The sequence below is a fragment of the Epinephelus moara genome, chromosome 22 (assembly GCF_006386435.1).
Source record: "Epinephelus moara isolate mb chromosome 22, YSFRI_EMoa_1.0, whole genome shotgun sequence".
Taxonomy (NCBI): Eukaryota; Metazoa; Chordata; class Actinopteri; order Perciformes; family Serranidae; genus Epinephelus; species Epinephelus moara.
Window position 1 is genome coordinate 21,202,618 of NC_065527.1, and position 14,775 is coordinate 21,217,392.

A 14,775-nucleotide genomic window follows, 5' to 3' on the forward strand; every position below is an offset into this window, starting at 1 on the left:
AGGCAGGTGGGTGACTGCAGGTACTGCGGAGAGAGGTCAAGGTCCAGAAGTTATCACCTGTAACTGCTGAGTCACATTGTTACAGTGGATTTGTTAATGAGAATCTTCATGCACTTTTTCAGTGTAGTAGGACAATTTGCTCATGAAGTTACACTTCATCATGTGAGATTAATGGAATATAAGAATTAAACATTTTGACTTGGATCACACTTGGCTCCACCCAAAATCTGAAAATCTCTAATGTACGTTTGTCACAATTATTTATCTAATCATACCATACCATAACCAGCAAGTGCGATTACTGTTATTTGTAGTAGGCTAGTAGTAATAGCAGCAGTGGTAGTGGCAGATTTGTTAGTTGATTCATGACTTCACAATGAATTTAGTACTTTTTCATTTAATTTTTTAAGACGTATTATATATGACATTTTTTTAAGTTATTTTTTGGGGGCATTTTGGCCTTTCATTGACAGGGCAGGCAAGTGTGGGGGTGGGGAGAGGGAGGGGGGGTGACATGCAGGAGGTGGCCACGGGCTGGAGTTGAACACGGGCCCCTGTGGCAGCAGCCTTGTACATGGGGCGCCTGCTCTATCCACTAACCCACTGATGCCCCAATATATATGACATTTTAAAGGCAAACTATACCATGACATTTTTAATTCTATTTCATTGTATGAGTTTACTACAATTTTGTTTTTATCACGTAATATTCTAACATTTTGCATGGCATACTATTCATGACATTTTTGTCATTTTTTGACATACAATTCTTTTTTGAAAATTTTAAAGGTACTATACCATTACCTTTTTTATGACATTTTGCAAGACATACATAAAAAAAAATTATGGGATACTATGACCTATTGATTGCATTCTATAGTATGACATTTTTATGCCTAACTGTGACCTTTTTGTGGACATTTTCATGGCATAACTTACCATGACTTTTTTCGAAGGCATTCTATACTTTTTTTTTTCTCCTAATTTTATGGCATAGCCTGCTCCATCAAGCATAAGGTTTCTTAAAAGTGGGATGCTAGCTTATCTATGTTTCTGAAACCAGAATATGGTGTTTATGTGGAACATATAACCAGGATACTTATGTGCACGTAAATGCACCCAAACTACAGTGGAGATTAGTAAATTAGAGGTTTTTAATCCATATGGTATGAGCCCCATGTCCCTTTTTGATAAATGTGTGCAGAAGCTAATTATATGGCTAGCTTTTGATATTTTCACCAATACAAAGACCTTTGTATCAATTAACACTGACAAATTAACATTCAATTTTTATTGTATTTTGTTTTTGTTTTCTTTTCTTTTGTTTTTGGCCCCAGCCAACACGGAAAAAAACAAATCTGATCGTCTACATGAAGGCATGTTGAAGAGGCCTTCTCTGTACAGGTGACAAAGAGTTTAATCGTCAGCGCTAGCCACCTCTCAGCCAATCACAATCCAGGTCCAGTGAAGGTGCAGTGGTTTTAAAACAGATAAAAGGTGTGAGCTGAGCTCTGTACAGCTCAATGTCACTGTGAAATACCTTAGCACTGTATAAGCTGCTATCTGCCGATTGTGTTCCTTTTTTCCTTTTTAATTGATCCATTTTTACACAAAAAGTTTTTAAAGTAAAGTTTGAAGATGTTTTTCTCCGGGCTGCTGATTCTTGCCAGTTTGGGTTTGTTCGGTTCCGTTGCGGTGTCTCCCGGTGTGGAGGACGCGTACAGGGCTGTGCTCAGCATTGTGGCTCCTGGACAGCAGTATCTGACCACGGAGTCCCTCGGCTCTGTCTTTAATACACTGGAGAAACGTGTGCAATGCGGCGAAGTGTCGTGTGAAAAGGTAAGTTTTATTAGGTTGTGCAGTCGGTTACAGAGACAGGTGGGTGACTGCGGGTGCTGCGGAGAGAGGTCGAGGTCCAAAACTTATCACCTGTAGCTGCTGATCCGCGGTCACACTGTTGAGGCGGATTTCTTGATATAATTCTTAAAGCTTTTTCTTTACTTTAAACAAACTCTTGTTAAAGGAAATACATAAATTTAATTAAATAAATAAACACCTGGATTAGGCTGCGAATATAAAACAAGTTGCTCAGTGGAGGATTTTTTTTACTGAAATATTTAGTGTATTGTATATGTCGAATTTAACAGTGAGTGGGATTACTATTATTTTTTATCAATAGGCTAGTATTAGTATGACTAAGTTTGACAGTGAATTCAGTCTGGCTACTGTACTGTATGTGGACTTGACTTGTCAGTGATTTTCTGAACATTGCCAATAAAATTTGCTTTACTAGGCTATTTAATGATAAAGTCGAGCTTTCAGTCAGTTTATCAGGGCAAATATTTGATAAAATGGACTTCATAAGATTGCCAAGTCTATGACCTAGGCCTATCTATTATCTCTCTTCCCATTTTGCAATTTTCCAAAATGATTACCAAAGTCTGTTAGACTAGTTCACTTTGTCAGAGTGAATGAAAGTGAAGTCCCTCAACTTCCTGCGTGTTAGCTGCAATCTGCATGAATGGACAGTGCATGGCTGATAAGTATCTGCTGTTCAACAACTCAGATGGCTGCTGGGGAACATGAGGGACAAAAGACGAGATTAAATAAGAACACGCTTAGACTGATTTTGCTGAAGAGAACTGGCATCAAATGAAGCCGTTAAAGTGCAGTGACAAAAACTCATAATGTGAATTGTTAGAGGTGCTACAGAAGGTGATTAAAACGTTCAAGAGGTGCAATAAAATAATAAATCACAGGTGAAGTCTATAATGCTATGACAGATGCCAAGGAGTCCTAGTTTGACCCTGGCTCTTAACCGCTCCATTTTTGTCTGTTTAAAGGAACAGTTCACCCTAATCACAATAATGTGTTTTTTCCACTTACCTCTACTACTGCTATTTATCCATGCAGGCAGATAGTTTGGGTTTTATGTGATGTTCTGAGCCATAAGTCCTCTTCTGCCTCCATTCAAATACAACTGAATAAAATGTAATTTGTCTTCCTCAAAGCAATAAAAAAATAACATATACAAGATACATCAGGAAAAGTTTTCATAAAGACAATATCCTCAGCTCAGTTAGAATGAAAACTGTTCAAAGTGAAGGCCGAGATTCAGATGAACTGATCACCACAAACCAAATTCCATTCCTCAGTATTGTATTGAGGGTGGAGCAAAGATCTTAGAGAGTATGTGAAAGCCTGAAAAAACATATCTATGACTTAATAAAACTAGAGGTCAGTAAAAAGAAAAAAGCTAAATTCTCTGTTTACATTTTACTGATTTTTATTAATGTGTCCTATTTGCACTGAATGTAGTTTTTTCAATGCCACATCCTCTGAACACCACTGGATGGCGACTGTAACACACAAGCTGCAAGAAGTACACTGGCTCTCTGAATTTACTGATACTTTGCATCACATTAGCGACCATCTCACATCCCACTCACTGTTCAACTCGCTTCTTAGGCCAACAACAGCCTGCACATGGCCAATCTTTGTACGTGAAAATCTTGATTATGCTTTGGGGACAATGACATGACTGGACAGCAACCTTGTTTTTGATGTAGCTCTCTTGCTCAAAACCAGGCCAAAGTGTTTAATGAGCTGAAATAGAGAATGATAAAAATATCTCTCAATGTTAAGTCATATCTAAGGCTTGTCCTATTTACTGGAGTGGTGGACAACGTTTCCATTGCATAGGCTAATAACCTAATGGGGTGGTAATGACTGTTCTGGATTGTAAAAACTGTGGGTGTTACCAGATAAACTAAGTTATGGCTTATGAAAAAAAAAAATTGAAAATATAACTGACTGGTGTTTTTCTTTTCTTTGACAAGTGACCACAGTAGGCTATAATGCCCTTGTTTCCACAGTCAGGAATTAATCGCGTCAGTGGACGCAAAAGGTCGTCCATTAGGCTAATTCCTGATAATGGACACCTCATCAGGCATTATCAGTTTATATTTTGTTACTCAATTATCATCTTTCCTCCTGTCTCAGTTTCTGAATCAAGATCAGTAGTTGTCAGCAGATATTGTATACTGATTTATATTGTAGAAAGGCAATACAAGTAGCTGATACAGGCCACAGGTTGCTGTTAATGCAATGTGCATTTTTTTCTAAGTTCATCTAACCGTGTGCTTAATTTAACAATTAAGTCATATGAGATCTGTATGTGTTTTTCTATGTATGCAGTGTGATCTAACAGATGCTGTTCACCAGCTGATCAGCAACTACTCCACCCATGGACAGGATGAAACTGGAAAAGGCAGAAAAAACATAACTATAAGTTCATCTCAATTCACCGCCCTCGCTGCTGGATGCATCCTGTACGTCTCATCTCCTGGTCTGGTCTGCACCTCAGTGAGGCAGGGGAGGTGGGGACAGGAGGCTGAACAATTCGTACATAAAATCACACATCAGGGGCCGCACCAGGACCATGAGCACGACCACGACCACAACCATGACCATGAGCACGACCATGAGCACATAGATGTTCATGAGTTAAAAGTGCTGCTTCAAGAGCTTCAGGAGCACTATGAGCCCTCAGACAAAGAGGTAAACATCATGCTACAATAAGATATTTGTAATAAGACAGCAAATAAGAAAACACAACAATAACACAAAAACTTCTCAAATCTTTTTCTTTTTTTGTCAAATACTGAAGTTTCACCTCGCCAAAACTCAACTTAAACTACTTAAGAAGGAGACATTAGCCAACTCTAAATTGCTTATCACAGATCTATGACAAGGTGTGACCTGAAGATATTGTTTGGCTGGCTCTAGTTTAAAATGTCACCAGCAAAAAAAGGTTGGCAATGAGTGATATAGATTATGCAACGATGCCTCATGCTTTAGGCTACATAAAATTGGCACCATAATTGCCACCAGTAAATCAGTGATGACAATCTTCCTTGCTCTCTGACACAGATTATTCATATGACTTATGTAGTGTATTTTCCCTCCAGGGTATGCTTTACTAAGATTGTAGCAGTTTATCACTCAACATATCTTATCATACAGGGTGATGCCAGCAGTAGACCTACTAGGCTTTGCCCTGTGCACGGCCACATCACCATAGAAGCCATCATCATGAAAAAAAAACGTGCCCTCTTTAAATGTCTGGTACTGCTGTATTGTGAGAAATATAATGCAGACTGAGTTTAAATTCAAATTAGCTCTGGTAAACTGTTTAAGTGTCTTTGTTCTGCTTACTGTAGACAAAGCTATAAAAAGGTGTTTTACTACAGTGCAGACACTGGCTCCATTGTGTATTTTGTGAATAAGGATCAACAAGTTAGCCAAATAACTTTTAAAAAAAGATCTGTAAGAAAGCATTCTTGAGTATTTTCAAATGTTTGGACTCATTTTACCATTTACTTGAATGGACAAAGTGTTTCCAAACTTTTGACTGGTTCTGTACATAACTGAATCACCTTCCCAAACCTGATAATAAATATTCCACAAAATGAAATTGTGTCCAAAGTATTGCGCAATGTATTTAGCTATCTGGCAAACCTTTCAGACAAAAGCAAACTGAGTTGGGGCTGCAACAACTAATCTGCACAAACCATCAGAGACACTTTGTGGTAGCTCAAGGTAACATAAAAAAAATGCTTCTTTTGGCCATGCAACAATCCAAAACATTAAGATATCCCATTCACTCCCAATTTTGTAAAATGTAATTTATGACTGTCCATGTTTCCAAGATTTCCAATAAAAAGAAAATATTTGATCACAAAAAAGATATCCCATTCAGAATCACCTAAAGACAAAAAGAGCATAAGATCCTTCCAGCTGGGAAGCTGGTACTGGGGACTGCTTTTTTGCTTGAAAAATACTTGAAGGTATTATATGTAACTTTTCACATGTAGTAGTCTGTTTTTATTGCCAGCACTTGAGCTGATTGTAATGTAACTTAGAAACTGAGACCTTCCCCAAATATCTTGGTTGTCTATAGAAGCCTGTGGAATGACTTCTAAGTAAAGGACTCGGGATGAATTCTCTGGGAAAATTCAAAGATTGTGGTGAACCTTAACAAAACCAGAAAGGACGGCAGAGGAGATATCACATACCAATGTAACTGGGCTAGAAGGCCACAAAAAGGTCCACAGGCTGAGATCAATGCAAAAATAGACTATTTGTTTAAGACATCTGTGTACAAAAAAAAGGTGCAGAAGTGCAAAAAAAAGATCAAGAGTGAGTAACAACAGCAGCAAACATTTCAGTCCTTGAGCACTGATCATTCAACACATATCTTTTTTTTTCTAGTTTGTTTATTGTACCGACACACCCAAGACAAATTCTTTGTTGCCCCAAGTAGGTGCAGTTTAACAGCAGCCCTTAGACATGAACCTTAACTAAGAAATCCCTTTCTGGCAGAAAGCCCTGTTGTGACTGATGCAGGTGCTCGCACATGGGTATGGAGGATGCTGACTGCAGTTCACTAAACAGCCTCAGAGAGACGTGTCACTAAAGACAAAGATTTTCTGAAAGTTACATACAGAACCTTTAAAGCTCTAAATTGAGTCAGTGAGTAAAACTCTCTTTGATTATGTCCAAACTTCTTCTATTTGTCCCTCCTCTCCTTTATCGCCATGGTACTCAGAGCTGTGTATCAGCCAGCGACATCATGGCAGAGGTTAGCACATCATCACCAGACCAGGGACAGGAAGTGGGTGCAGTTTTGGGCCGAGTTCTGTATCACGCCTTGAAGGGTCACTGCTTCAGCCCCTCCCTCCCTGAGGAGAGCTTCTTCCTGAACTACATCTTGGACCATCTGGGGTCAGAGAATTTCACCATTGAGGGTAAATGTCTTTCAGAAACACAAAAAAACATGGACACAAGGATAGAGCTGCAGGGCGATTCATCATATGAAAACCCAGACCCTACATATTTAAGCATAACCACCTGTACATGCTGTGCATATCTTTCAGAGGTAAATTACTTTAAACAGTTGGCTATATAAATGTTTAGTTGATGAATGAATTCCTTTTTGTTTACCATGATGGTCTTACCAGGCTAGTTTTGCTCAAGTGCAGGTTTTATTTGTGTTCTGTAGATTTGGAGACTCTCATGACGAGTCTGAACCTCGGACCTGACCACGGACATGGACACGAACACCAGGAAGATGAACACGCTGATCACGATCATAGTGGTTTGAGACGGAGGAAGAGAAGCAGCCATGAACATCATGAGGGTCATGAAGAAAATACCACCTGGGATCAGGTATATATACTAACGCAAGGGTTTTTACACCAATATTCAGACAGGTGTGTATGAAAAGGTGATGTGTCAAAGTAACAAATAGCTACAGGTGTTTTCTGATGGATTTCACTTCATGTTAAATTAGCAAATTCTTTGTTTTCATTAAACTTTACAGAAAACTGCACGACTGCACCCCAGTCTTAACATAACAGCAATTTGTGTTTAAATGTTTCACTTTACTTTCTTCCAGGTCTGTTTCTCAGCTGAAGAGCTGGTCCTGATCTACGGTCTTGCAGACAACAGCTCTAGCCTAGGTCGGTCCAACTTGGCCCGGCTCAGCCCTGCGCTCATCCAGCAGATCCTGAGTGGAGTATGTGCAGACATCACAGAACCACCAATATCAGATGGGCTCACCGAGAGTGAGAGTAAGTGTATGTGTTCTGAAAGACTGAGGCAGAGACCTAGGTGGTTAACCAGGCCAGCATGATCATTGGGAATAAACAATTGCAACTCCGGAAGCTGTACAACCAGTCCATAACCAAAAAAGGTAACCTAGGTCTAAAATGACCGCACCATCAGCTGTTGCCATCTGGCAGGAGACCAAAGGTCTCACTAGCCAAGAAAAATGGGTACAAGAGATTGCTTGATGCAGCGTACAACCATGTATGCCCCCAGTAGGCAGTAATTCTACTTGAAAGCTACTTCTGATTCACAAGCCTTTAAGTCAAGGTTTTGTCCACCTTATCATCAGGGCAGAATGACCAGATTTTTATAAAGAATCACTTTACATTTATATCTCATATAAGAAGTCCAGGGAACACTTCCAAAGATGAAGTCTATCTCTGCTTGACATCTTGATATCTGACCTTTACCCCCCTCTTCTATTCTCTCTTTGCCTTACAGGATACATCTATGCAACCATTGCCAATACTTTGATAACACTGACATCCCTGTTTGGCATTGTGGTGCTGCTGTGTACCTCCTGCACCAGTGTGTTCCAGTTGTGTATCCAGTTTTGCATCAGCCTGGCAGTAGGTTCATTGACTGGAGATGCCTTACTGCACCTGATACCCATGGTGAGTGATTTAACAAGTTGTTTTTTTTCACACCTCAAAGCTGAAAGTCTGCCTAAGTTTGAGGACGTTGTGGCTGTATGGTATTCTTCATAATCACTAGGACACCAAGACGTATTATTTTTGTCGTGACATTAACAATCATGGCTTCTTTTCATGCAGCATATACTCATTTTGACTTCTTCTTTTGGTCTGTGTGCAGTTTCTAGGTTTACATGTGCACTCAGACAACACCGGCGACCAGACGCACTCACATGACCATCACCAGGAAGAAACTCCAGACCACATTTACAAGATTTTGGTTATGATTGGGGGGATCTATTACTTTTATCTGATGGAGACGATCTTCTCTCTGATTGCATATAAAGAAAGTCATCACCATCATCAACATCATCATGGGGTAAGAGAAAAAAAATACCATGCTAATACTGATAAACCTGTTAGGAATATAATTTGACACACATAAAGCTTACACACCATTTCTAAACTTTCTAGGTGAAGTTCACAATCTTATACTTGCCTAATATACCACCCTATTCTTTTCACCCTGTGTTTCTCTCTCTTTTTAGGAAGACTCAGAGCCTCACCACTGTGACCATGGGAGGGTTTTAGAGATGTATCAACAGGAGAGGGAAAAAAAAGAGAAGTCACAGTCAGCGCTAAGAGTAGACCTGGTGAGAAACAGACATATATTTAAGGAGTACCTCACCCAGGAAATTATCATTTTTATATCAGTTACCCACCCTGTGCAAGGTTGAATTCTTGAAGAATTATTGCATGCCTCCACAGTAAACAGAATCCAAAAGGAGACAACATTTTTGATGAATTGGAGTACAAGGAGACCATGTTTAACAGCAGCAAAGATATCAAAATATATAGTTTACACAGCGATTTGAAATGTGAGGTTTAGGCAAATGTGCATGCATTTTGCATGTATTCAAGTTCAATTCAAATCAATTGTCAGTGGTCTACATCACAGTGATTCGGTCTATAGTACAAATAAAAGGTGTAAGACCTGTCAACCAAAACTTGTGTTTTAGAAATGATGGAGACACATTACAGCCTCATGGAATCCACTAAATCTCTGTACACAAAGTGTCTCCTGGTGCAAATACTATCTCCTGTTAAAATGACTGTGAGCTGCTTTAGTGTGTGTGAGAAACCCTCAGCTACTTCAGCTAACACTATGTAAAAATTTGAAACTGAAAAGCTGTGTTAAAACACATTTTATGACAATAACAGGACTTGTTACTGAATTTATATTTCAGGTTGACTGTGAAGACAATGATAAACCACTTTCAGAGTCAAAAGGCCGCACCAGACGTGAGTAAAGTTATTTACAATACGAAAACAAGTATGCTATCATTAAATTGTGATAATAGTGCTAAGCATTGTGGCTATTTCACCACTAACTATTACTTTGTCTGCCTCTACAGAACAGCGCCTGCTGCCTTATATGATAACCATTGGTGACGGGATCCACAATTTTGCAGATGGATTAGCGATAGGCGCAGCTTTCTCCCTGTCATGGAAGTCTGGTCTGGCCACATCACTGGCTGTGCTCTGCCATGAACTACCACATGAACTGGGTAAAGAACACACACACCAGTCCAGTTGCCAGAATAAAATGTTGGCATTTTACATCAATGCAAACTACAGATATGTTACATTTGTATGGTTCATACGTATCATGTCAACATTTCTTAAGTGATGTTTGGTGTGACACGTAGGTGAGACAGCTGCCAAGCAGTATACAAGATATAACAGTGCACATACACAGGTAGCAGCAATAAGATGACTGATGGATAGATAGAAGCAGCTCAAACTCTGAGTGTAATGGACGTGAGGTATCTGCAATTAAATGCTTGGCATTCCTGAGTACAGCACTGACAGATATGCTGCGGTTGTTTCTGTGACTTGCCAGTCACCTTCCCTGCAATATAAACAATCTCAGAGTGTTTGTTTTTGTTCACTGCACTCATGTTGGCATGCTATGTTGTTTTGTTGTTGTTAACGCAAAAGCCTCTCAGATTCCTGACTAAACACTATTACTAGGTACAAACATGTACAGACTAATATTCCACTTTTATTCCAAATATGGCAATATTCTGATTGATACCAGATATGTAAACAGCACAATCCGTTTGGGTGTTCCATGTTAGGCCTTTTTCTGAATTAAACATTTTCCACTTTTTCTACAGGCTGGTTATTGAGTGTGACAGGGAGGATGTAACTGGTTCCTCTTGGTTTTGTTTGTATTATAAGTTCTTTTTTTCAGTCACATTCATTTCTAGTTTTCTTACCAGACACCAGTCCTGAAGTACAGTGACCTGGCTGAAGTGAGCCTCTTCATGCACTGCATTGTCTTTCAGGAGAAGGCTAACAAGAGCCACATCATCTGCATATTTGAACAGCTTGCCAATACTTCTGTAAACGGCTATTTCATTTGTGTAAATGGAAAACAGCAGTGGTGACAGCACACAGCCTTGTGGCGCCCCAGTATTTAAAACAAGGTCTTTTGAGTAGAAAACTACTACTACTACTGAGGACAGTCAGTTAGAAAGCTTCTAATACAATACACAGAAACATTAAGTTTCAACATACAGTATCCGCTACGTATGAAAAGTACAAATGTAACCTATCTGTGGTTTGCAGAAAAGTACAATGCCAACTTTTATTCTGACATTGTGTTATACACACATGCAAAGTAAGGCAGTATCTGGTTTGATCATTTTTCACCAAAGATTTCATAACATCAACTTGTTGCTCTTGTTTCCCTCCAGGTGATTTTGCCATTTTGCTCCACAGTGGTATGTCTGTCCGCAAGGCGTTGCTTTTAAATATTGGCAGTGCCATGACCTCATTTATCGGTCTGTACATCGCTCTGTCTGTGGCCACTGACCTTGCCACCAAACAGTGGATAGCTGCCATTACTGCAGGGCTCTTCTTGTATGTGGGTCTGGCTGATATGGTGAGTATTTGTGTTCATGGACCTATTTACCAGACAACTGTAGCTGGCATACAAATAAGAACCTCTATCTCTTCTCTTTCTCCTTCCAGCTCCCCACTATGGTCCACATCAGCAACAAGAGTCCCTGGAAGATGTTTTTTCTGCAGAACATCGGCCTTCTGAGCGGGTGGGGTATTCTGTTGTTGATGTCACTTTATGAGGAGAGAATCAACTTTTAAAATATGGACAGTCAAGACTCACTTAAGTCTATTGGTTTAACCTATGCAGATTGTAAAATCTTTGAATGACATTCTCAGTAACATGATTGGGTGTGTAAGGTTGGTCGAGCGGTGAAGGCAAAAGGAAGAGGACTTTAAACTGTTCAACAGTCCAATTTTTTTATTTCCCTTTTTTTTCCAGCAGTGGGTTAGGTGCAGCAATATGTACAGTGCAGTTCAGCTGGCCAAAACTGAAGAAAAACTAAAACAAAAATCAACTCTGCACCGGGCTATGCCCCCTTTAAGTTTGGGCCCCTGGCAGTAACAGCCGCTGTGGCCGGCTTGCTAGACAGATCTCAGAAACTCGAGAGAAGCTTCCAACTCCTGCATATATAGACAGTAGCTCCTCCTACACATGGGAAATACAATTAATAAATCAATCAACAATCAGCAGTGATTAATTCATACTCTTCAGACTACTTTTTATAAGCCAACAGTGAAAAACATTGCTACACACTCCAAAAGAGTAAAAATGTTCCTAAACTGCTCAAAATCAACACTTGCACAAATATCTCCCCAAAACTCCCCCTCATCCATACTACACTTGGCACATTCCCCCAGGAACTTGACTATAAAAGGAATCCAAATGGGCGGGGTCTGGTTTGGCAGTTCCTGAGTCCAAACCAGAGGTTGGCCAAGTGCAGTCTAGAGGAGAGGTGAGACACACAAAAGAATTAGTCAAATAAAGAGATTTAAAACCACAATATTGTCAGACTTTTCTTCCTGACTTCATGTAAATGTGCCTGTGACACTGAAGCACCAAAACAACTACACACCTACAACTACCAGGTTTCAACCTTAATTGTGCTAATTACCAACCCCAGACACCTGCCGGCTAGATGGTGTGTGAAAGTGCCTGGAGGTGGACAAGCATTGTGTGTGTTTGTCTTTTACCATTAGAGGTCACAGGGCATCCCCGTGACAGGGTGTTTATGGGCTTACTCATAAATAGCCACGATAAGACCCCTGGAGTAAAAAGCCTTAACGAGAAAATTCACCATCTTTTATGTTGATGTCCAATCAGTGTTGATGGTAAATATAGTTAACAGATGCAATTAATTTCTCACTGAGTGCTTTATTGACCAAGAAGGCACAGTTCTCCTGCTGTGCAGTTCTCGCAGAGCCGTACTGGCAGTGCCTATGTGTCCAGTGATGCATTGCACGTGAACTTCTGACACCCCTCAAAACCAAAACATAGCATTAGCTGACAAAAATACTCACTCAACGGTCATCTGACCCCTCGTCACTGCTAGTGTTGTTCGCCTTTTCTTGTTGAACTTCGAGAACCTGAAAGAAGGTTTCCTGCACTCCTCTGTCGAAGTGAGGAATAAAACTTTCATGGTTTCACTTTCACTAGTAGTGCACACATGGGCTCTCTCAGGGCTCTACTGGTGTCAGTGATAGCATCCAACAAAAACTGCCCATGCTGAAATTCATTGCAGCAGAATTATTCAGTTCTGTTTAGTATCAAAGGGCAATTTGAGCAAAGGCAAAACCAGTTGTGTTTTCTCTTGGGAGCTCAGGTTCTTCAGGGTCCCCATCAGCCATTTTCTTTTGCATGGTAGCCACAGCCTTGGCAGTCTCCATGACATTTCTTCTGCCGTAGACTCTGGCTCGAATAAATACAGATAAACCACTGTTAAGAAAAATACTGTAAAATGTATCCTCATATTGTATCCTTGTCTGAGGGCACATATCCTGGCTACCCAGAGGTGGAAAATCAGCCTGTAGTTTTGTCTTGCCTCCCAACTACGCCACTGTTGCATGATGACGGTGCTAGATGTTAGAAGAGCAACAGCTGCAAACTTTTGCTTTTGCGGTCAATATAGTACACACAGGAATTCATTGATTATATCGATGACATTTACCACCAACACAGATTGGACATTCACAAAGAAGGTGACCATTTTTTTTGCTTGAAGTGGCCAGATGGTCTTTGTTACCATTACCAAAAGATTAACTCTTACAGATCCTGTAAAATTCACTAAAATTCACCTAAACAAGGCATACCTAATGTAAATTAGTTAGTAGTTAGGTATATAAGTTACACCACATTGGAATAAAAGGGTTTTTTTTAATCTTAACCTGAATATTTTCTTGTAAAAAGATGCTGTAGTTGACTAGAACTGGGAGACACAACTGGGCCATATCATGAAGCCTCACCTAGTCCAAAGTCAAAGTAGATAACAGTATCAAGAAAATAAATATTTTACTTGTTTTTCTAAAGTCCAGGTGCTTTTCAAAAGAAAAAGGTAAAACAATGAACTGAATGTGTTAATATGAGTAAAAAACAAGTCAACAAAGACAGAAATTTCTATTTAGGAGCTCACTGTATGTAAAAACAGTTTAGTGAACCTGAATTGATGAGAAAGACTTTTTTCCCTTAGGACAAGATAAGAGCAGGTATTTATCATTTCTGTACACTGATAACAGTCTATGGTCCCTGTGAGGACTTCAAACCTCCTGTGGAAGTTCAGAGTGTCATTGACTACAATACCAATAAGCCATTTGGTCAATCAATCACTGGCTACTGATTGACTGTAAGCCCCAGAAATGTGAGTGATGCACCTTCCTTCAATACAGGCCCTCACTGGCTAACAAGGCCTGAGCAACAGCATTGAAAGCTCCTGTTGGCTCAAGTGAGGTGTCAATGAAAAGGTCAGGAGTTCGCCTCCATTTTGACAGAAAGCAGTCTAAATATTTACATGCGAAAGGACGAAATTATGGATAATATGTAGAGAAATATGGAAGTTTAAAGCAATGCAATGCCAGTTTGTGGATATTTATAGATGTAATAATGTTTGGACTAAATATTTTTGCTGGATTTAGATCATCTGGGCCTTTGGGACTGTGTGAGAACTGTATGAGGGCTGTTTTATTAGGATAATATCAATCTGTGGATTAACATAATGCTTATAGGTGAGTGATAACTGTTTGTTTTTTGTCTGACAGAAGTGTTTATTAAACCTGCTGTGGTGGTTGAATCTTAAAATGGCCTACATCACATCAATGGAACCACAAGGAGTGTAGTTTTCAAAGAATAGGTCGTATGAGTAAACCATTTAAATGCCAGCAAATACAGCAGTTGTTTACATATCATAATCACAGAATAAAACCTCAAGAAGACCCACAGACGGGTCGTCAGTTTTCTTTTTTTTTTAAGATTATTTTTGTAGGCTTTTTGCCTTTAATGACAGGACAGAGAGTGAAATGGGGAGACAGAGAGAGAGTGGGGACTGACCATCCACTACGCTACCGATGCCCC

General features: G+C 39.7%; 1 protein-coding gene across 1 annotated transcript; it reads left to right on the forward strand.

The window, feature by feature from the left end:
- The first annotated feature begins 1,107 nt into the window (after positions 1–1,107).
- slc39a4 (solute carrier family 39 member 4) lies at positions 1,108–12,569 on the forward strand. Its single transcript, XM_050033867.1, has 12 exons — positions 1,108–1,839; positions 4,198–4,560; positions 6,611–6,809; positions 7,064–7,230; positions 7,460–7,634; positions 8,113–8,285; positions 8,485–8,682; positions 8,852–8,956; positions 9,551–9,605; positions 9,719–9,871; positions 11,066–11,253; positions 11,343–12,569. The coding sequence occupies exons 1-12, from the start codon at positions 1,639–1,641 to the stop codon at positions 11,469–11,471; spliced, it is 2,106 nt and encodes a 701-aa protein (XP_049889824.1). The 5' UTR covers positions 1,108–1,638; the 3' UTR covers positions 11,472–12,569.
- The last annotated feature ends 2,206 nt before the right edge of the window (positions 12,570–14,775 follow it).

Bases quoted from the DNA above. Each gene is read 5' to 3' on its own strand.
- slc39a4 (XM_050033867.1), top strand. From the start codon at position 1,639: ATGTTTTTCTCCGGGCTGCTGATTCTTGCCAGTTTGGGTTTGTTCGGT. The intron at 1,840-4,197 runs GTAAGTTTTATT...CTATGTATGCAG, and splicing joins GCGAAGTGTCGTGTGAAAAG to TGTGATCTAACAGATGCTGT. The intron at 9,606-9,718 runs GTGAGTAAAGTT...CTGCCTCTACAG, and splicing joins GTCAAAAGGCCGCACCAGAC to AACAGCGCCTGCTGCCTTAT.